We start from the raw sequence: 20,052 nt of genomic DNA, 5'->3' as shown, positions 1-20,052 counted from the left end.
ACAGAGGCCCAAACAAGGGAAAGGATGCATGGGGCTCTGGGAACTCCAGAGGGGAGATGGGGGCAGGGGGAGTGTGTGTGAGCAGGTGGAGTCACTGGAGGAAGCGAGATAGGGAGTTTGCTTATGGGAGGGATCACTATATGAGGAGGAGGGGCTAAAATCAGGTGGGTGGAGGCAGAGGCTGTGGTATAGGAAAAAGGGCAGAGATGCAGAGGAGACAGAGTAAGAGAAGGGTAGAACACCTCACTGGGGGAGAACCACAACAGGGAAGAGTCAGTGAAGGCCCTGAAAAGGGATGGGGCCAAAGTAAAGCAAAGATCCCACCTGGGGGAACGTGGCAGCAAGGAGGCAGAGGGGGGCACAGAATGGACCACAGGGGTCTCTATGGGCCCAGGGGGCTGGTCCTGGCACTCACTGAGACCTTCTGACCCCTTTCCCCCCCAGCTCACTCAAGGTCCATCTCCTGGATGATAGGCCGGGACTTGGTGCGGATTGTCTGCTCTGAGATCAAGCCCATGAATTTGCGGTTCTTCAGCACTAGCCATTCTGCAGAGACACAGGAGGGAATGGGCAAGGGGGAAAACCACCCCCTTCACACCCCCTGCCCACCCAGCCCTGACAGTGCCCCTCACTCCCAACCTGCAGCCCCCTCCACCCATCCAGTTGGTGCCCCTCAGTTGACCAAAAGGCCCCAACCTCCTCCAGCTCTACCAGTGTCACTCACTCCCTACCAGCAACCCTGTCCCCAAACTCTGCTGGTGCCCTTCACTCCCACCCTGCAGCCTGTCAGCCAATACCTGGGTGGTTTATGTTGGTGCTGTATTTCTCTGCAAGCCCTTCCAAGGCAACAGTGATGAAGAACTCCTTGAACAGTAGGTTGGCCTGGTGCAGACAGGGCAAGGGAAACCATATAGATACAGGGGCAGCATCAGGTACCACCCACCTGAGCTCATCCCCCACCCACTACCAATCCCTCTACTCTCATGCTCTCCATATTGCTCCAATAGCTGCTTGTGGCCAAGGAGTTCATCTAAATGGGACCTCCCCACTCCTTCATTTGCCCACCCCAGCTAGGGGTAGTGTGTGTGTGTAAAAAGAAAAGGAGACTGTGTGCATGTGTGTATGGGTGGGGAGCAGGGAGCTCTGTATGTGTGTCAGGGGGATCATTCTGGGCAATTCCTGTGTTGTACATGTGTATATGTGCATAATTGTACATGCTGGAGTCTGTGGGGGAGCACTGTGTGCATACATGCATGTGTGTAGGGAGGATGTTGTGGTGGGTTCCTGTGTGCACAGGTGTGCTAGAGATGTATGGTTGCATAACAGGGCACTGCATGTATAGATATCTGTGCACATATGCATGTGTGTGGCATGCATAGAGCAGGCAGTGCATGCATATGTGCACACACACACAGAGACAACACCATGGGTGGTTTATGATTGCGCATGAGAGAGAGAGACAGAGAAATGCTGCATGTAACAGGGAAGATGGTACTGGGAAGGGCTGCATGTGTGTGTGCATTAGGAATGCAGTACTGAGGGGGCAGGCTGCATGTGCATGTGTGCCACAGTTCATGGGGAGCAGATAGAAGGGGGTGCTCACCTCCAGCTTGTTGAAGAAGCCCGTGTTGATGACCACATCATAGGCAGTGCACCCATTCCCACCTGCAACGGACCACACTGGTTAGTCCTGATGGCGGAAGGGGGGCAGGCACATTCCTCTCCCAGCTGCTCACTGCTGGCCCCAAAGACCCGCAAAGAGGATTTTGAGGAGGGGTCAGGGCGGGGGGTGAGAAGTGCTGCAGTAAAGTCCAGCCAGGCAGAGGTTGTGGCAGGCCAGTAGGGGGCGCTCCTGCGTTGAGCCGCCCACCTGCCAGGCTCCGAATGCCTTCCTAGGGGCGCCTTATGTCCAGCCTGACCCCTTCCCGGAGCACACTCGCTAGCCTGGGGGTAACATAGCTGCCACCACCCCAAGAATGGACTCACTCTTGGCCCTGTGTCCTTGGGGAAACACAGGCCTAATGTCCTACGAGTACTCGACCCAGTACAGGCACTTGGGGCACTTCACCAAGTCAGGGGGCAAAAGTAGAGTCTCCCTTAGTCCGCAGACCTAAGGGGTCCCTGAGGCATAATTTAGACCTACCCCTCAATAAGTCTCCCACATCAGTCACAAAGGAAGACTTTATTGGTTACAGGGGTAGGGTGAAAATAGGGTACAGGACTGAGCAATATCCTAGAAATCCTAAAGAGCAAACAGTCTGGCTGAGGTAGCCTTTTGATCACACATCTGAGTTACTGTCAGCTAGATATCTAATCAGATCTTGAGTAGCTTACTCACAAGCATCTTCCAGAGGCTGGTGAAGTTTCCCTTCTGGAGGCAGGCGGTTTCCAGCTCGTGAGTTTTGGGGCGAGAGCGAGCCAGTTTCAGATGGTAAGGCTTCTCTGTGTCCCCCGCATGGCTGCCGCCCCCTTCTCCTAGGCAGTCCTAATTTATATAGCCCCTGTAACCTCATTCACCTGGTCCAGTGGAGGTCAGCTCCAGTTGGCTTTCCGCCAACCAATTTGAAATACGTCATCAGTTACTGGGCAGACTCCAGCCTACCAGGTAGATGCCCCTCACCCAGGTAGCTGATACCAGTCACGCAAGCAGAGGAAACAGGTTTCTCCTCTCCCTCAGGAATGCAGCCAGCTCAAGTTACCTAAAGAGACAGGCTGAGGTGTGAATCCTCTGTGATGGGCCTATTTTAATCACACTGTCACAGGGCAGAGAATTTGGGGAGAAACCAAGGTGGCTTTCTGCCACAGAGGTCATAGGAAGGCCTAGCTCTGGGTTAGACAAGGGGGCCACAGGGAAAAGTGGGCAGAGGGGGAATGACTCACTCTTATCCAGCTCGGCATGGGGCTCCCCCAGGCTCATGGGGATGCGGAAGGCCGAAGCACTGTCAGACTCGATCAGACACTCCAGCTCCTGGGGGGTGAGGTCAGGTGGTGGTGGGATATGTGGAGACCGGCACACATTCACAAAGACTTTCTCGGTGGGACTGGCATGGGTCTTAATGCAGAAGCCTGGAGCAAGACATGGAAGAAAGGGTTAAAGTCTTTATGCTGTGACCTGGACCCTCATCCAGACCCACCGGTGCCCTTCACTCACTCCTTCACACAGGCACATGTAAACCCCACCCCAGTGCTTCTGCTCCTGACCTGCAGCCCTTTTACCCACCCATCCCCACAGCTTTTATTCCTAACCCATAACCCCCACCCCAGTCTCCCTAGTGCTGGTGGTACCCCTCACTCCCAATCTCCAGCCCTCTGTCCGCCCTCAGCCCTGCCAGTGCCCCTCCCTCCCAATCCACAGCCTTCTGTCCCCTCTAGCCCTGCTGGTCTCCCTCACTCCCAACCTACAGCCCCCTGTTCCTCGAACTGTGGGCTGGGCTTCCCTCACCACCAAGCCCCAGACTGAGCTTTTTGTGGTGACAGCACTGTACCTGGCTGAGGCCGAATAGGTTTGGAGTCTGGAGCTGAAGGCATTGTGCTCTGTATCTTCTGCGTTGCCTGGAAGGAACAAGAGGAGGATAGTGATGCATTAAAGGCACTAGCTCCAACCCCACCCCTCACCAGATCCCAGAGGAGACTCCCTCCGCAACACATGCTCTGAGAGCCTGTGAGGTTCTACCCCAGCAAGATCCCAGCCTGTGACCCCCCACACCTCCCCCAGCCTGAAGATCCCCTTAGTGGGTCCCACCCATGAGAAGGATTTCATAGATCCTGCAAAACACCTGGACCTGCCCCTCTCCCACCCCTTTACACTTCCAACAGGACCCATGAACCAATCTTTTCATCATGCCAGATGTCCCTGGCCCTAAGGGAACCACTGCTCCTGGATCCCAAAGGGTCTGATCCCCAAGCTGATTCCACCCTGTCACAGCATCCTAGAGCTGTGGGGCTGGCAGAGCCCCCACCAAGGTCCTATCCAGCCCAACCCCCCTGTCTGAAGCAGGGTCAGCCCCATCCATGTCTTGGTCCAACCTACTCCTAACACTACCCCACAGCCCTGTCGCACAGCTACACGGCCATCATCCAGGAATGCTAAGAGCCTCCAAACCTACCCCAGGGGAAGCAGGGGAATGGGAGCTAGCAGTGTCTGACCACTGCCGGGTTGTTGCATATGCTGCAGAGATCCAAGGAAGAAGACTCTGTCCCCACAACAAGCAAGGCAACACTCCCCACCCCATCCTTACTGATCTAACCTAGGAGAAAAATCCTTTCCAAAGCCCCCGCTTGATTCAACAGATGCAAAGAAACTGAATTCCCATAAAGCTCATAACCTAAACCAACAAAACCCAAGTCTTGTGGCCCAGATACGGGCCATGGAATGGACAACCCATCTCTGCAGTGGGACAACAATCCATTGGCCCAGCTCTGGAACCCAAGGGTGAATGTCACGGCCATTTGGCATGCCCCACATTTCCCCCAATGCTGATTTTAATTGTTAAATGTAATAAAAGGCCCTGCATTCAGTACTGGGTGGGAGGATAGGAACAGAGGTTGGGGGGAGTGACAGTAGCATTTGCTCCTTGGGTCCTGGATATGCTGGGGCTCAGGGAGAAGCCCAGCAGGGAGTAGTTTAACTCCTTGAGGGGCTGCCAGTTGGACAGACCAGTGTAGCCAACTTGCCACAGGCCAGCCCAGCACCACCCCCCAGTGTCACCCTCATCCCCTTGCTCTGCCTTTCGGTTGCTCTGCTTTTAGCACCCTGCCTTGGCACCCCCGCCCACCCACTAGTCTGCTTTCAGCTCCCTGTCCAGACGGTTGCTCTGTTTTGGCTGCTGGCTTGGCTACGCTGCTTGCAGCCCCCGTCCCATGCTCCCTGCCTTATCCACTGCTCTACTTTCTGCTCCCCGCTCCAGGCCCCGCCCAATCGCCTGCTCATGCTGAAGGCCGCCCACCTCAGAGTAAGCACCGTGAGCCCGGCAGATCAACACAGCAGAAAGCTCCCAAAGCGGGATCAGAACCAGGCTGGCCGGCGCCCCACAAGGCCCCACGCATAAAGCCGGCGATGCCACGTGCCCCCCAGCCGCTCCCGACCTGCAGCAGCAGCCGCTGGAACTCCTCGTCCTCGTCCCCGTCCCCGTCCCCGTCCTCCTCCAACTCGGCCGAGAGCAGCGACTTGTCAGTCAGCGCCGCCATCGTAACAGCTAAGCGCCGGGCTGGGAAAAGGGACCTGTCGGAGGCGAAGGGAAACTGAGAAGCAGAAAAGGATCCCCTCCCCCCCATTTCCGCCCCGCAACCAGGAGGGAAACCAGGCGACCTGGCCCCTGCCCGGGAGAACCCAAGTGTCCGGGCGCCCCCCACCTAGCTCTCCTCAGACGCGAACCCCGCCCCCACAACTCCTGACAACGGTCGCTAAGGCCCGAGGACCGTACTTCCGGTGCGCGTGAGCACGCGCGAGGTTTAACTTCCGGGACGCGGGCTGTGCTAGAGGGGAGTGGAGCTGACGAGCAAGCCCCGGTTCCAATCACGTTTCCACGTCGGGGCGCCTCTCATTGGGTGTTCGGGCAGCACTTCCGGTATCGAAAGGAGCCACTTCCTGGTGCGGGAGGTGCCACACTTCCGGTATGGGAAGCCACGCTTTCTCCGGGCTACGCCCTTCCATCAAAGCGTAGTCTCTATGGTCTCTGGGAGGCTGGAAGTGGATGCTTGGTCCTGGGGGCAGAGTCCGGCGGGAGCCTATGGCGGAGAGCGTGGGGGCAGGTCCCGCGTCCGTGCGGGGCATCTACGAGGCCCTGGACTACGGGCCTGCGCGCGAGGGGGTGGGGCCAGCCCAGGTAAGGGCTGCCCCCCCTCCAGGGGGGCTGGGGGCGGCCCAGACGCCTGGGTTCTTTACCAGTTGAGGGGAAGACGTGGGGTCTGATGGGTTGGATCGTGGGGAGCCAGGTTCTACCGGGGGGCAGGACGCCTGGGTTCTGTTCCACCCCTAGGAAGGGGGTGGGGGCTGCTGGGTTAGACCAGGGCAGGGGTGGCTGGGACTTGGATGTCTGGGTCCCATCAGTCTTTCTTCCCCTGCAAATGCTTGAATCCACCCCAGCCTGTCCCTGCCCTGTGGAAGCTGCTAGGCAGGAGATGTGGCAGCACCAGGCTGAGGGGCCCGTTGGGGTGGCCTGGGTCTTGCCTGGGATGGGGGTGGGATCTCCTCCACAAAGCTGGAAACTCCTCCTGTCTTCCCCATAATGCTCTTAATGGCCTCCCTGTTGCAGAGGGAAGCGGATGCTTTCTGTATGAGCCTAAGCTCACAGCTTACCCTGCTAACAGACATGCCTGTGCACCTCTCCTTCCCCACAGGAAGGAAGTGGTGGCTTGGGGTTTGCTGTGTCAGCAAGTCCAGGGCTGGGGCTGGGATAGAGCAACTCAGGCCATCTGGGCCCCTGGTGCCCCAGGGGGGAGGAAAGGGGAGGGGACAGGGAGTCGGCAGCAGATGCCTCTCCCTCCCTGGCTTGTGGCTCAGCCAGTGAAGGTCAGGGTCTGGGGGGCGATCTCCCCCTGTCTAGGCCCATGCCCAGGAGCCACAGAAACCCCCGCAGAGGTTTCCTCAGAGCAGCTGTGGGCCATGGAGATGGCGCAATTTGCCTGAGCTCAGGCTGTCAGGGGTTGAGCTGGGTAGGGCGGGGGAGCCCAGGCGCCTTGGCTTCCAGCTTCCCCTGCGCTAACTCACTGGACCCCTCTCCACTTCCAGAGCTGGCCGTGAACCCCAGACGTCCTGAATCCCAGGCCACACTGCTCTGAGCTTTACGCCCTGCTCCCTCAGCTGCTGCCAGGACTCCTACCTTCCTTCCCTGCAGTTCAAACAGAAGAGCTAGTCTGTGCGTCAGTGCCCCCCTCACTGAAAAAGAGCCAGGTCACAGCTCATCCCAGCTCCCCTCCATGTTTCTCATAACAGGGAACTGTGACCTTATCAGTGATGTCACAGAAAGGAGACTCCATGAGTCAGGAGCAGTAGAGGACTTAGGACTCTTGCATTCCATGCTTCATTTCTAAGAGGTGGCAACAATGGGGTGACCTTAGAGGCTGGGAGCTGTAGCCAAAGGCTTTGAGCTTGGATCCCAGGTTTGCATTCAAGGTCTATATCTGTGTGTCTTGCTCTTCCCACTCCCCTCCAAGGCCTGGCTGGATGCCCACGGTCGGAGCTTGGGGCATTTCATAGATGGCAAGTGGTCCAAGCCAGAGGGTCGGGAGACGTGGGTCTGCAAGAGCCCGGCCACAGGTAAAAGCCTGGACAGGGGAGGGGGACCCCTTTCCCCGAGCTCTGACCTGACTGGGTTAAACCCTCTCAAGAATGGGTGGTTAAGGTCTGAGGGAGCTCTGTGGGCAAGGAGAGGGGCTGGGCTAGAGCTGTGGGCTGTGTCGGGCTTGGGGGAGGTGGGAAGGGTGTGGTTATATTTGGTAGTGAGAGGCAGGGGCACAGATCTCTCTACTGGGGACTGTGCCTGTATGAGGGAGGCAGCAGGAGGGTGGAGTGTGGGGAAAGGGGGGTATGGGGGCAAGGCCTGTGGGTTGATCTGGGCAGTGTGAGGTGATTTCTTCCCCATCCCCCACATTCTGTTGATCCCTCCCCTCTTCCTCAGGCGAGTCACTGGCCACCACCCTCCAGGGCCAGCAGGAAGATGTGGAAGCTGCTGTCCAGGCTGCTACCAAGGCCTTTGAGAACTGGAGCCAGCTGCCCTGCCATGCCCGAGCACGGCACCTGTATAAGTGAGCAGGGGGTGCAGGGGAAGGGGTTGGCCTCCCCCTCACCTCTGTGCCAGTTGGGAGCAGAGCAGTACCCATAGTGGGAGGACTGTATCTGTATTGGCAGTGTGGAGAGGCGGTAAGGAAGGCCAACCGCACCTTGGCATGCATCCACAGATGCATCTCGAGCAGGTCCAAGGAGGTGATCCTCCCCCTGTATGCGGCACTGGTCAGGCCGCAGCTGGAGTACTGCATCTAGTTCTGGGCGCCGCACTTCAAGAGGGATGTCGACAGCATGGAGAGGGTCCAGAGGAGGGCCACTCGCATGATCAGGGGACAACAGGGCAGGCCCTATGAGGAGAGGCTGCGGGACCTGAACCTGTCCAGCCTCCAAAAGAGAAGGCTGAGGGGGGATCTTGTGGCCTGTTATAAACTAGTCAGGGGGGACCAGCAGGCATTGGGGGGTCACTGTTCCCCCGAGCACTGCCAGGAGTGACCAGGAATAATGATCACATGCTGGCAGAGGGTAGATTTAGGTTAGATATCAGGAGGCGCTACTTCACGGTCAGGGCGGCTAGGGTCTGGAACCAGCTTCCAAGAGAAGTGGTGCAGGCTCCTACCCTGGGGGTGTTTAGGAGGAGGTTAGATGAACACCTTGCTGGGGTCATTTGATCCCAGTACTCTTTCCTGCCATGGCTAGATGATCTGCTCAGGTCCCTTCCGACCCTACAAACTATGAAACTATGGTGGGGGGAGAGTGTTGCAATCTAGTGGCCACAGCCTGTATCGCAGCCTGGGCCAAGCTGTGGGGCTGTGCCCATATCTCCTAGTGTGGTGGTGTGCCTGTTGGCACCGCCCCCTGCTACCCCCCTCATACTGGGATTGGGTCCTGGGGGTCCAGCACTGCCATTTCCCATCTCCTTATGCCAGGATTGAGATCCAGATGAGTTGGGGGGGGGGGGGGCACAACACTGCCACTTCCTGTCCCCCTCATGCCAGGATTGGGTCACGTGGGTCCAGCACCGCCCCCCCCAAGCTTCCTGTACTGGGATTGGGTCATGGGGCCTGGCACCGCCCCCATCCAGTCCCTGTACACTGGGATTGGATGCTGGATAGGAGGTGCCTAGTGTCTCAAAGTGTGCCCTGTTGCCACCCTGTGGCCACAGCCTGTCACCACCCTGTGGTGGCAATGTGACCAGGACCAGTAGCTCCCCCTGCTGGAGAGCAAGAGCTGCTCCATGCTTGACCTGCTCCACATCCAGCTGTGGCCTGATCCTGATTTGCAACTCCTTTACCCAGCCTGACCCGGATGATTCAGAAGCACCAGAACACCTTCACAGTCCTGGAGAGCCTTGATACTGGGAAGCCTGTGACAGAGGCCCGAGTCTGTGATATGCCCTTGATTGTCCGCCACTGCTACCACCACGCAGGCTGGGCCCAGCTCATGGGGGTGGAGATGAGGGGCTGGGAGCCCCTTGGTGAGTGTTTACCCCTGGCAGGCAGGGGGTGGGTGCAGCAAGGTCACTTGGCCTCTGCCCTTGTTTTACTCTCTGCAGGGAGCCCTGTTATAAGAAAGGGAAACTGGGACACAGATGAGGTGGGTAGGTTATTGAGATGTGGCTCAGCTGAGCAGAGTGTCCCAGCTCCTTCCTTTTACCTTGTTAGATTCCCTCTTCCCTCCCAGAACTGGGAGAGAACGCAGGAGTCCTGGTTCTCACTTCCCCTGCTCTAACCCCCCAGAGCCTACTCTCCTTCCCAGTCTGGGGTAGAACCCAGGAGTCCAGGCCCCCAGGCTTCCCCTGTTCTGGTCCCTTAGACCCTGCTAATTCCCAGACCTGGGCTAGAACCCAGGCATCTAGACTCCTAGACCCCCTCTGGCTGGAACCCACCAGACCCCAGTCTCCTCCCAGCATTGGTGGAAAAAACCCAGGTGTCCTGGTTCTCTCTAATCTCTCTTTCTTTCTCTCAGGGGTGGTCTCAGCCATAATTCCCTCTGGTTCCCCATTGGTGCTGCTGGCATGGAAAGTCTGTCCTGCCCTGGCTATGGGTAGGTGTGTATTGGGAGGAGGTTGATAGTACCCCCCCCCCCAATATGTATGTCTCCAGGCCCTGTATGGATGGGGTTCTGCCAGTTCTGGAGGCTGTTCCCTGGGGATCCCCAAGCCTGATCACCCAGTATGGGGTCCCCTACCCTTTATTAGGGTGATCTGGGTCCCCCCCAGCACCTCATGTATAGCTGGTTTCCCCCTTGCCCCCTCTACCTTCCCACCTCCAGGGAACACAGTGGTGGCGTTAGTCCCACCCACTGCCCAGCTCTCTGCCCTGCTGCTGGCTGAGCTCTGTGACCAGGCTGGGCTTCCCTCGGGTATCCTCAATGTGATCACAGGGGCCGAAGCACTGGCTGGGATCCTGGCCACCCACCCTGCGGTTGATGCTGTAGCCTTTGCCGGCTCTGCTGAGGTACATGCCTGGAAGGGGTTTGCATGGTGAGAGCCAGCTTTGCATGAGGGCTATGGGTCGTCTACTTTGATGTGCACAGTGGCTTTGCATAAGAGCTTGGGAAGGGCACCTCTGTGTGCAAGGCAGCTTTGCATGAGGACTAGAGCACCACTCCACACACAGGGTCTTTGCATGAGGGATCCTGGGAAGGTGGCTGTGGTGTGATGTGTGCAAGTGAGCTTTGCACCTAGGCTTTGGGATTTGCTTCACAGGTGGTCTCTGTGTGTGGAGCAGCTTTGCATGAGAGCTGGAGGATCTTTCCACGTGCAGGGTAGAGTTTCACTAGGACCAGGGATCTCTCTGTGTACAAGGCAGCATTGCACAAGTGCCGACGAATCTCTCCATGTGTAGGGCAGCATTGCATGAGGGCCTGGGGACCTCTGTGTGTATGTGAGGGGACACTGTTTGAGGGTCCAGAGACTTTTGTGCCTGCGAGGGAGCATGTGACTCGGTGCAGCAGGCAGGCAGAGCTTGGGGAAAGCCAGGATCGAGGGCTGGGAAGGTTTCTGAGAACATCATTGTGTGTGTGCATGTGCGCATGCGTGTGTGTGGGGGGGGAGGAAGCTGGGTGTCACCTGCCCCTCCCTCTCCCTGCCCCCCAGCTGGGCCGCAGCTTGCGCCAGGTGACAGCAGGACTGGGGAAGAGGCTGTCCCTGCAACTGGGAGGCAGGACCCCTGTCCTCATCTTTGAATCGGCTGACCTGGACAGCGCTGCCACGGGGCTGACAGAAACCCTCAGCTCCCACCAGGGCCTGGTGAGTCAGGGGGAAGGGGAGGGAAGGCAAAAGGCCTGTCCCCTCCAGGGGGCACCAGCCAATGCAGGACCTAGGGCCTCTGGTCACCAGGTGGCGCTGGTGTCCCATTAACCCCTTTCTCCCCAGTTGCTGGGTGGAGGGGCACCTCTTGTCCTGGTGCAGGAGGCTGTGGCTGGGGCCCTGGTGCAGCGGCTGAAGGCAAGGCTGGGAGCGCTGCGTGTGGGGGAGGCACTGGACAGAACCACAGATGTTGGGGGCCTGGTGGACGAGGTGTGGCGGGCAGCTCTGCAGGCCCATGTGGATGAAGCAGAGGCAGAGGGGGCCGAGGTAAGAGCGGGAAAGCTGTGGGGGGGCCATCTGCATGACTTGGGTCTGCCTTTGCATGAATACTTGTGCAGCGCACCAGCATGTGCCCCTGGGCACTTGTGCACAGCAGGGTCCTCTTGTGGGGTTTCTTCAGTGGATGAAGGAAGGGGGGAGAGCGTCTAGACAACAAAGACGGACACGTGTGTTCTCTCCCAGCGCTGGGAGGGGTCTGGTGGGTTAATAGCAGGGGGCTGGGAGCCAAGACACCTGGGTTCTCTCCTCAGCTCATGGAGAGCAATGGGGCCTGCTGGGTTACAGTAAGAAGGGGCTGGGAGCCTGGGTGCTTGGGTCCTAGCCTTGCCTCGGGATTCTCTCTCTCCTTGAGGCTCACGTTTTTCCCTCCCCCGCAAGGTCTTCCAGGCATGGGCAGCCCTCCCAGCACAGGGGTCCTACTATCCCCCAACCCTGATCATTGGAGCAGACACCACCTCGCGCTGCATCCGGGAGGAGGTAGGGGGCATCCCAGCTCTGCCCCTCAGCCCTATGTGGGGAGCAGGTGCCCCTGGCATTCAGGCTGGGGTTTGCAGCTGCCCAGCCTGGCCCCAGGGGCTCTGAGCCTTCCTGCCCTCCCCAGCCTCCCCAAGCAAACCTTTCTTTCTTCCTCCTCCACCCCAGGTCTTTGGGCCAGTGTTGGTGGTACTGCCTTTCCGGACCACCAAGGAGGCCATTGCCCTGGCGAACAGCACCCCATATGGGCTGGCTGCCAGCGTTTGGACTGAGAAACTGCCCCTGGCCATGGAGGTGGCATGTAGGTCAGTCCTGATCAGCCCCTCTGGCTCTGTAGTAGGGCGGGAGGGAATCCAGTGGGAGCGGGGGCTGGGGAGAGGCAGCTCTAGTGATCCACTCTTGCCAGCTGCCCCCCCCAACCCTGCCCGTGCAGTTCCCTTCCCCATGCCCAGGCCTGCCCCTGTCCCCAACCCCCCTGAAAAATCTTTTCTTAGGAGCTGCACAGATCTGGCTCCAGGTCTCCCTGCCCTCAGCTCCCAGGAGAGTCCATTCTGGGGATCCAGGTCCAGCACTTCCCCCCTCCTCCCCACTCCTAAGTGAATCCATTCCTGAGACTCGGGAACCAGGTTCACCATTTCCCCCCCCACCCCCACCCCCATACGCACACACACACATCACACACTGCACACCACACCCCACCACTAAGTGAGTCTGTTCTGTCCAGCTCTGGGTTTTCCACCCCAAGGGGCTTTTTTGTAGTGGCGGGGGAGCAATCTGGGGGTCCCTCCTGTCTTGGCCACCCATGCCTGGCTCTGATGCAGCCTGCAGGTCGGCACAGTCTGGATCAACGGGCAGCGCATGTATGATGCAGCCGCCAGCTTCGGAGGCTGCAAGGAGAGTGGGTTCGGGTGCAATGGGGGCAAAGAGGTAAGAAGGGGGCAGGGAGTGGGACTGAGCTGGCAGGGCTCTGGCTGAGGTCACGGCTGGTAGGGTTGTCTTGGCTGGATGGGGCATGGAGAAGCAGGGCACATGGTGGGGTGCCAGGCTGGGATGGGCCTGTGGGAGATGGGCAGAGCACAATCTTGAGGGAGGGAGGAGTTACCAAACCAGCTGGGCCTGGTGTGCAGTTTCGATCTCTAAATTTCAAGAAGGACACGGAGAGTTTAGAGAAGGGCTAATCTACTGGAAGGGCTTCCATAAAGAAGAGGGAGAGTATCTCTTCTCTAGCTGTAGAGAGTAGGATGCAGAGCAGTGGTATGAAGTTGCAACAAAGCAGGTTTAGATTGGATACTGGGGAAATGTCTTTGTTGTGGGGCAGTGGACTAGACGCTTAGGGGAGCTGTGCACTTTTCTTCATTGAAGGGTTCAAGAAGAGATTGGACAGGCACTGGTCAGGGATGATCTAGGTGTAGCTCTGCCTGTGTTCTGCTTCGGGGTTTCCCAGGCTTCTGGGCTTTGTTGCTGGTCACATGGGGCTGGGAGGGAATTCTAGCCCCCCCGCCCTTCTTTCTGCTACAGGAGTCAGACTGTGTTTATACTGCGTCCAGTTTTGGGCACCATACTTCAAGAAGGATGTAGACAACCTCGAGAGGGTTCCAAGGAGGGCCACTCATATGGTTAGGGGCCTGCAGGCAAAGCCCTACAAGGAGAGACTGAGGAAACTGGATCTCTTCAGCCTCTGCAAGTGAAGGCTGAGAGGTGATCTTGTGGCCACCTACAAATTCACTGGGGGGAGGAAGGGGCAAGAGATGCTCTGTTTACCAAGGCACCCCTTGGAGTAACTAGGAACAATGGCCACAAACTGACAACGAGCAGATTTAGGTTGGACATCAGGAAGAAATCTTTATGGTAATGAACCAAGATGAACATGGGCCTTGTCATGCATCCACAGATGCATCACAAGCACATCTAAGGAGGTGATCCTCCCCCTCTATGCGACATTGGTCAGGCCGCAGTTGGAGTACTGTGTCTAGTTCTGGGTGCTGCACTTCAAGAGGGATGTGGACAGCACCGAGAGGATCCAGAGGAGGGCCACTCACATGGCCAGGAGTCATCAGGGCAGGCCCCATGAGGAGAAGCTATGGAACCTGAACCCGTTCAGCCTCCACAAGAGAAGGCTGAGAGGGGATCTGGTGGCCATCTATAAAGTTATCAATGGGGACCAGCAGGGAATGGGAGAGTCCCTGTTCCCCCGAGGACTACTGGGAGTAACTAAGAATAACGGCCATAAGCTGACTGAGAGTAGGTTCAGGCTAGCTATCAAGAGGTGCTACTTTACGGTCAGGGTGGCTAGGATCTGGAACCAGCTTCCAAGGGGAGGGGGATGCTTGCTTCTACCCTGGGGGTCTTCAAAAGGAGGCCAGATAATCACTTAGCCGGGGTCATTTGACCCCAGTACTCTTTCCTGCCCATGGCAGGGGGTTGGACTTGATGACCTGCTCAGGTCCCTTCTGACCCTACCAACTCTGAAACTGAAATGGTTGCCCAAATCTGGAAATGGCTTCCAAGGGAGGTGGTTCTCTCCCCTCTCTTGGGAGTCTTTAAGAAGAGGCTAGAAATGCACCTTGCTGGGTCATCTAATCCCAGCGCTCTTTCTTGCCCATGGCAGGAGATCAGACTTGATCTACTCAGGTCCCTTTCGTCCCAAACATCTATGAATCATCTATGAGCAACCTTCCTCAGAGGCACTGGGCGTTGGCTGCAGCTAGAGCTGGGGATTTTGACTGAGCTGGGCCAGTGTTCTTGCTGGCTTCAAGCCAGAAGTTCCTGAAAAGAGGGTTTTCCCTTTTGCTCAGGGTCAAACCAATCCCTAAAGTTGGGATCAGGAAGGAATTCCGCCCCCCAGTTCAGACTGGTGGAGGCTTGGGGTGGGGAGCATCAATAGGACATTGGCTGCTATGGTTCCCCTGCTTTACGTGGTGGTAGGTTGAGCTGTGGTGTCTTGTGTCAGGGTTGACAGCAATTTTACAAAGAGGTTAGATTATGGATTTGTACAGAATGGCTTGGATAGAGAGAATTGTGCCTCAGGCAGGGGGTTGGACTGGATGCCCTCTGGAAGTCTCTTCCAGCCCAACTTCTCTATGCTTTTATGACCCAGCTGGCCTTGGCTTCCCCTCTAGGGCCTGTATGAATACATGCGACCGAGCTGGGAGAGCCGGATCCATTCCAGAGCCACAGACATGAACTACAAAACTTTTGCCGCCTCCAGCAGTGCAGCTCCCTTCCCTGTGCCTGGGCAGGCTAAGGACCCCCCCAGTGGTCCAACTCAGGAGGCACACAGACCCAGGTAGCAACCCCTGGCTGGCACGGAGATGTAGCTGGCTCTGGGGTGGAGCACAGTGCAGGGGAGGTGGGGGGTTCAGGGGCCACTGATTCCCCTCTCCCTGTCTTTGGGTTTCCACAGTGTGGACCGCACCTATAAGCTGTACTATGGGGGAGCTCAGAAGCGCCCTGAGGGTCTGTCTTCCCGCCCCATCCTCGACTCCACTGGCCATCTGATGGCATACATCGCCGATGGCAGTGCCAAGGACATCCGCAATGCTGTGGAGGCTGCGCACAAGGCAGCACCGTGGTGAGACCCCCAAGGACACACCTGGGTTCTCTCCCAGTGCTGGAAGGGGGAGCAGGGTTTGGCTGGTAATGGCAGGGGGCTGGAAGCCAGAACGCCTGGGTTCTGTGCCCAGCACTAGGAATAGAGGGGAGTCTGGATTAAACCTGCAGGTTTGGGAGCCAGGACACCTGGGTTTGGTGAAGGGAGGAGGTTCTGTCCCAGCTCTCAGAGAGGACTGGAGTTGAGAATGTTGGAGCAGGGGATCCAAGGATGCCTGGGTTCTGTGCCCATTCCATGCTGCCTCAGTTTCCCTTCCCATGCAGTGAGACGGGTGCCTTCCTTCATGAGTAGCCACCCCTCTCCCCACCCAGGCCTCCACTCAGCCAGGGTCCCCAGTGCGCACCTAAAGCCCAGGGGTTAGAAGGTTTGAGGCCAGTGCCAGGACCCTGATAACCCCAGCACCTCCCTGACCTGGCCTCTGCCCCTCTTATCTTGGCTCATGGCTGCTCCTGTCCCTGGACCCTGATGTGGGAGGCACTGCTGGGCTGTTATCACTTCTGTGGGAGCCTGTGAAGGCCACAGCCTTGGAAATGGCTGTCATGGGCAGTGGAGATCTCTGTGCTATTCCCCTTCCTCCCCTTAGTACTTCATACCACATGGGGCAACACGGGCAGGTTCCCCCTGGGAAATGGCCTCTTTTTAGTGACAACAAGACTGAAAACCAGCCAATCCTCATCCAAAAGACCAATGGAGGGAAAGTGGGGGCATCTGCTTAAGGGGGCCTGGGTGTCCTGCTGGGACTACATCTCCAAGAATGCGCTGGGTGGGGGGCTAGTATGTCGGATGAGTGCTTTGCCTTTGAGCATCGTGGGAACTGTAGTCCTGCCTAGGTGTCCCAGCTCTTGGAGAGATGTGGGGTGTGGTGGAGCTCACGGAGTCAGGGACCAGGACAACTGGATTCCATCCTAGTTCATGGAGGTGTGGTGGGTCTGCTGGAGCTGGGACCACTTGGGTTCTTTCCTGGCTCTTGGAGGGGGGTATTTGGCCTATCCTGGACACCTGGATTCCATCCCTGTTCTTGGAACCAGGTGGGGCTGGGAGCCAGGATGCCCGGGTTCCTTCCTAGCTCAGGTCTGTCAGGGATGAGAAGCCAGGATGTCAGGGTCCTATCCCAGCTGCTTCCCCACAGGTGGAGGGGGCGGTCGGCCCACGCCCGAGCACAGGTGCTGTTCTACGTGGCAGAGAATCTGGGGCTGCGGCAGATGGAACTGACAGCTGAGCTGGCAGCACTGATGGGGGTGACCCCTGAGCAGGCTGCCCAGGAAGTGGAGCTCAGCCTGGAGCGCCTCTTCCATTGGGCAGCTTCCTGCGACAAGCATGGGGGGGCCCTGCAGGTGGGGGGGCCTGGCTGGGCTGGGGGCAGGGGGTTATGGGCAGCAGAACACCCCTAAAGGCAGTCATTCATCCAGGTGTAAAAGTAGCTCCCCCCCCAGAGAGGGGGCCCTGGACATCTGGGTTCTTTCCCCACTTTTGGGAAGGTCGTGGGGTCTGGTGGGTTGGATCAGCGGGGTCAGGGATGACTGGGGGAGGGGATTGGGTGGGGAGAGCTGTGGGGGAAGAGAGGTGCAGAGAACAGGATAGGAGGAAGCCAGAAGGTTGGGGCTTTGTGGGGAGAGAAGCTAAACCATGGGGACGTGGCTTATGAGGGTGGGGCATGGTGTGGGCAGGACTACCCCTGATGGGTATAGGTCCATTCTGTGGGTTTGTGGGGGGCACCACCCTTTTCACTGCCTTCCCTTCTGCTCTCTTCACCCCCAGGACACGCCCTTGTATGGCACCAACCTGCTGCTCCGGGAGCCCCTGGGCGTGCTGGGCATCGTGTGCCCTGATGAGAACCCACTGCTCAGCTTCATCAGCCTGTGGGCACCAGCTGTCGTGTGGGGCAATGCCGTGATCATCATCCCCAGCCAGCGCTACCCATTGCCTGCCCTGGGCCTGTGCCAGGTACTACCCCAGGCTGTGGCATGGGCTCTGCCCAGTGGGGATGATGTTTCATGGAGCCAGAGATTGTGGGTGTGAGGGTCTGCATCTGCTGCCCAGACCCCCAGTAAGGAAGAGCTTCTCCCCAAACCCAGGAGGTGGGGGAAAGGAAGCAGCAGGGAACAGGAATCAGAGGTTGTGGTAGGGGAATGGAAGGGCAGAGTTGGGAGAGAACTCAGGTGTCTAGGTTCCCCTGCGCCCCCACCCTGCCCAGCTGGGGGAAGAACCCAGGTTTCCTGCCTCCCCAGCTCCTAATTCCCACCCAGGGAGAAAACCCAGATGTCCTGGCTCCCCGACCCCGAATCCTCCCAGAGTGGGGAAGAAATCCAGGCGGCTTGTCTTCCCTGCCCCCCAATCCCCTCCCAGGACAGGGAGTGAACCCAGGCATCCTGGCTCCCTGCTCTAACCCACTGGATTCCACTCCCTCCCCAGTGGTTCCCCTTACCCTTTTCAACCCCTGCTGCCTGAGCCAAGTCGCTTGTTTATTATGAAAACAGCTGAAGCAGTTGGGACTTGCCCCTTCCCTCTTCTGCTGGCCAGCTGCACCCAGCTGCCCCTCAGTAGTCTGAGAACCCCACCACGGCGCCAGGCATGTGGTTGTTTCCTTTTCCCGCTGCCTCCCTCAGGGGTTTTGCCTGCAGCTTTATATATCCACTCTCCTCTCCTGACCCAAACATCAGGCTCCTCTGGACTTTCCCAGCCTCTCTGCTCCTACCCACTACATCCCACTCACCTCCCAGAGTGGGGATAGGTAGGATCCAGATGTCCCATTCCCCATGGCTGTCACCTGCCACTCCCCACTGACCTCCCAGAGCTGGGGGAGATTCCAGGTGTCCTGGCTTCCTGCCCTCCCGTGGCTCTAACTAAACAGACTCCATTCCCCTTCTAGAGCTGGGAGGGAACCCAGGCATCCAGGTACCCAGCTCTTCTCTACACCAACCCACCAGATCCCACCCCGCTTTCAGTACAGGGAAACTACCCAGGTGTCCTAGCTTCTCAATCCCCTACTCTTACCTGCTGGATCTCAGTTCCCTCCCAGAACTCAGACAACCAAGGTGTCCTGGTCCCCAGTTCCCACTGCTGTAATCCACTGGGCCCCTCCTCCATACTGGAACTAAGGAAGAACCCATGTGTCCTGGCTCCCAGCCTCTGTATTCTTACTAACTAAATCCCACTTCCCTCCCAGTGCTGAGATGAAAAGGACCTAGGTGTCCTGGTCCCCAGTCACCACTGCTGTAGCCTGCCAGATCTCACTCCCCTCCCAGAGCTGGGAGAGAACCCAGGCATCTTGGTTTTCACCCCTCAGCTCCAGCTGGCTCTGACGGCCCTCTCTGCCCCCTGCCCAGGTGCTGGACACCTCAGATCTCCCTGGGGGGGTGTTGAATGTTCTCACAGGTGACCGTGACCACCTGGCCCGGACACTGGCCCTGCATCAGGACGTCCAGGCCCTTTGGTACTTTGGCTCCCAGCAGGTGAGGCCAGTTGCAAACCCCACCCCCTCCCCCTGCCCCTCTGCTAGTGCGGAGAACCCACACTCCCAGCCCCACTGCTCTAACCCACCAGACCCCACTCCCCTCCCTAGCCTAGGCCTGGTGCCTCCTGGAGGGGGGAGAGGCTCCTTATTAACCCCTTGTTTCCTGCAGGGCTCCCAGTTGATGGAATGGGCCTCGGCTGGGAACCTTAAGCGGACTTGGGTGAACTGCGGTGCCCGGCGGCACTGGGAGGACCCAGCTCAGGGAGCAGGCGAGGAGTTCCTGAGCCAGGCCACCTATTGCAAGAGCATCTGGGTGCCCATGGGCGATGTGTTTGCCAGCTGAGCCCTATGGGCCCCATGCACCTGCCCCCAGCACCTGCAAGGGCTCCAATAAATGTGCTGAGAAGTTTCCGCCACCTCCTGAGGGGTTCCCCCTGCATCAGAGCGTCGGCCATGGGAGGAGCACTGGCAGGGGAGAGAAACTGAGGCAGGGAGATGGGGGGAGAAGAGGGAACCTGGTGTTCTGGCTCCCAAGTCAACCTACTCTAAGTCACCAGACCCCACTCCCCTCCCAGAGCTTGGAGACAACCCAGGTGTCCAGGCTCCCAGGCCTCCCTTTGCCAGCGAGGGCTCTTGGGTTCTGTCTTCTTCCCCTCAGGGCTGCAGCAGGAATCCCAGGTGTCCTGGAGAGCAAGGTGAAGGGACTGCACAGAGCTGCCCCTTGCACCTGGGCACCCCCTGGTGGCAGGGCAGTCCCCTTCCCTAATTCCCACCTGCGGGCTCAGCCATTAGTTCCCAAATCCACTAGACCCCACGCCCTTCCCAGAGCTAGGGAGAGAACCCAGGAGTCCTGGCTTCCATTCTCCTGTCCCAAAACCCTGAGTGCCTGTGCCCCCTGGTAGCCAGATTGGGGGCGTGGGGCAGAGGCGGGGAAGGGAAGTGAGCCATTTCTGAGGGTATGAGCGCAGCCAGGCTGGGGAGGAGCTGGGGCTGAGCAGCGTCCAGGGGATGCCCCAGTGCCACTGCCTTCCAGACAGGCTCAGGCAGGTGCCAGGCTGTGCGTCCCACCCCCTGGAGCCAGGGTGGGGGGGTGCTGGGCCCAACCCCTCCCAAAGCTGCGTGCCTTACCGAAGGCGGGAGCCACTCCTCTCAACAGCTGTGTCACTGTCTGTCTGTCTGTCCCTGCTGCTGCAGGCCGT

General features: G+C 58.4%; 3 protein-coding genes across 8 annotated transcripts in view; 1 reads left to right on the top strand and 2 right to left on the bottom strand.

The window, feature by feature from the left end:
• PIH1D1 (PIH1 domain containing 1) overlaps positions 1-5,271 on the bottom strand; it is an 8,705-nt gene extending 3,434 nt beyond the window's left edge. The window contains exons 1-6 of the mRNA XM_019551095.1: positions 5,086-5,271; positions 3,486-3,552; positions 2,881-3,066; positions 1,604-1,665; positions 798-882; positions 450-546 (exon numbers count right to left, since the gene is read on the bottom strand). Coding sequence (XP_019406640.1) covers positions 450-546; positions 798-882; positions 1,604-1,665; positions 2,881-3,066; positions 3,486-3,552; positions 5,086-5,187 — 599 coding nt within the window. The 5' untranslated portion in view covers positions 5,188-5,271. The remainder of the gene's footprint in view (positions 1-449; positions 547-797; positions 883-1,603; positions 1,666-2,880; positions 3,067-3,485; positions 3,553-5,085) is intronic.
• The window catches only part of LOC109320799 (AP-2 complex subunit alpha-2), a 621,923-nt gene that overhangs the window by 192,133 nt on the left and 409,738 nt on the right, over positions 1-20,052 (bottom strand). The window lies entirely within an intron of this gene.
• ALDH16A1 (aldehyde dehydrogenase 16 family member A1) lies at positions 5,664-19,262 on the top strand. 2 transcript variants are annotated; one of them, XR_002103862.1, is made up of 17 exons: positions 5,664-5,825; positions 7,156-7,258; positions 7,620-7,746; positions 9,022-9,200; positions 9,692-9,769; positions 9,998-10,182; positions 10,824-10,976; positions 11,103-11,303; positions 11,694-11,792; positions 11,958-12,094; positions 12,611-12,716; positions 14,909-15,075; positions 15,193-15,360; positions 16,529-16,733; positions 17,158-17,343; positions 18,686-18,851; positions 19,023-19,113. XR_002103862.1 is itself a non-coding variant. In XM_019551069.1 (17 exons), the coding sequence occupies exons 1-17, from the start codon at positions 5,694-5,696 to the stop codon at positions 19,194-19,196; spliced, it is 2,526 nt and encodes an 841-aa protein (XP_019406614.1). In that variant the 5' UTR covers positions 5,666-5,693; the 3' UTR covers positions 19,197-19,262. The 2 variants fall into 2 exon arrangements, 1 of the variants encoding a protein (XP_019406614.1); XM_019551069.1 differs by having other exon boundaries at positions 5,666-5,825; positions 18,726-18,851; positions 19,023-19,262.

The sequence above is a fragment of the Crocodylus porosus genome, unplaced genomic scaffold, assembly GCF_001723895.1.
Source record: "Crocodylus porosus isolate Cpor-Errol unplaced genomic scaffold, CroPor_comp1, whole genome shotgun sequence".
Lineage (NCBI taxonomy): Eukaryota > Metazoa > Chordata > Crocodylia > Crocodylidae > Crocodylus > Crocodylus porosus.
The sequence above is the reverse complement of the archived record's forward strand: the minus strand, read 5'-3'. Positions and strand labels throughout refer to the sequence as shown.

What these genes read in the sequence shown, in the direction of transcription:
- ALDH16A1 (XM_019551069.1), top strand. Translation starts at nt 5,694, where the DNA reads ATGCTTGGTCCTGGGGGCAGAGTCCGGCGGGAGCCTATGGCGGAGAGC. An exon ending in TCAGCTCCCACCAGGGCCTG is followed by an intron (nt 10,977 to 11,102) that starts GTGAGTCAGGGG and finishes CTTTCTCCCCAG; the next exon opens with TTGCTGGGTGGAGGGGCACC. An exon ending in CGCGCTGCATCCGGGAGGAG is followed by an intron (nt 11,793 to 11,957) that starts GTAGGGGGCATC and finishes CCTCCACCCCAG; the next exon opens with GTCTTTGGGCCAGTGTTGGT.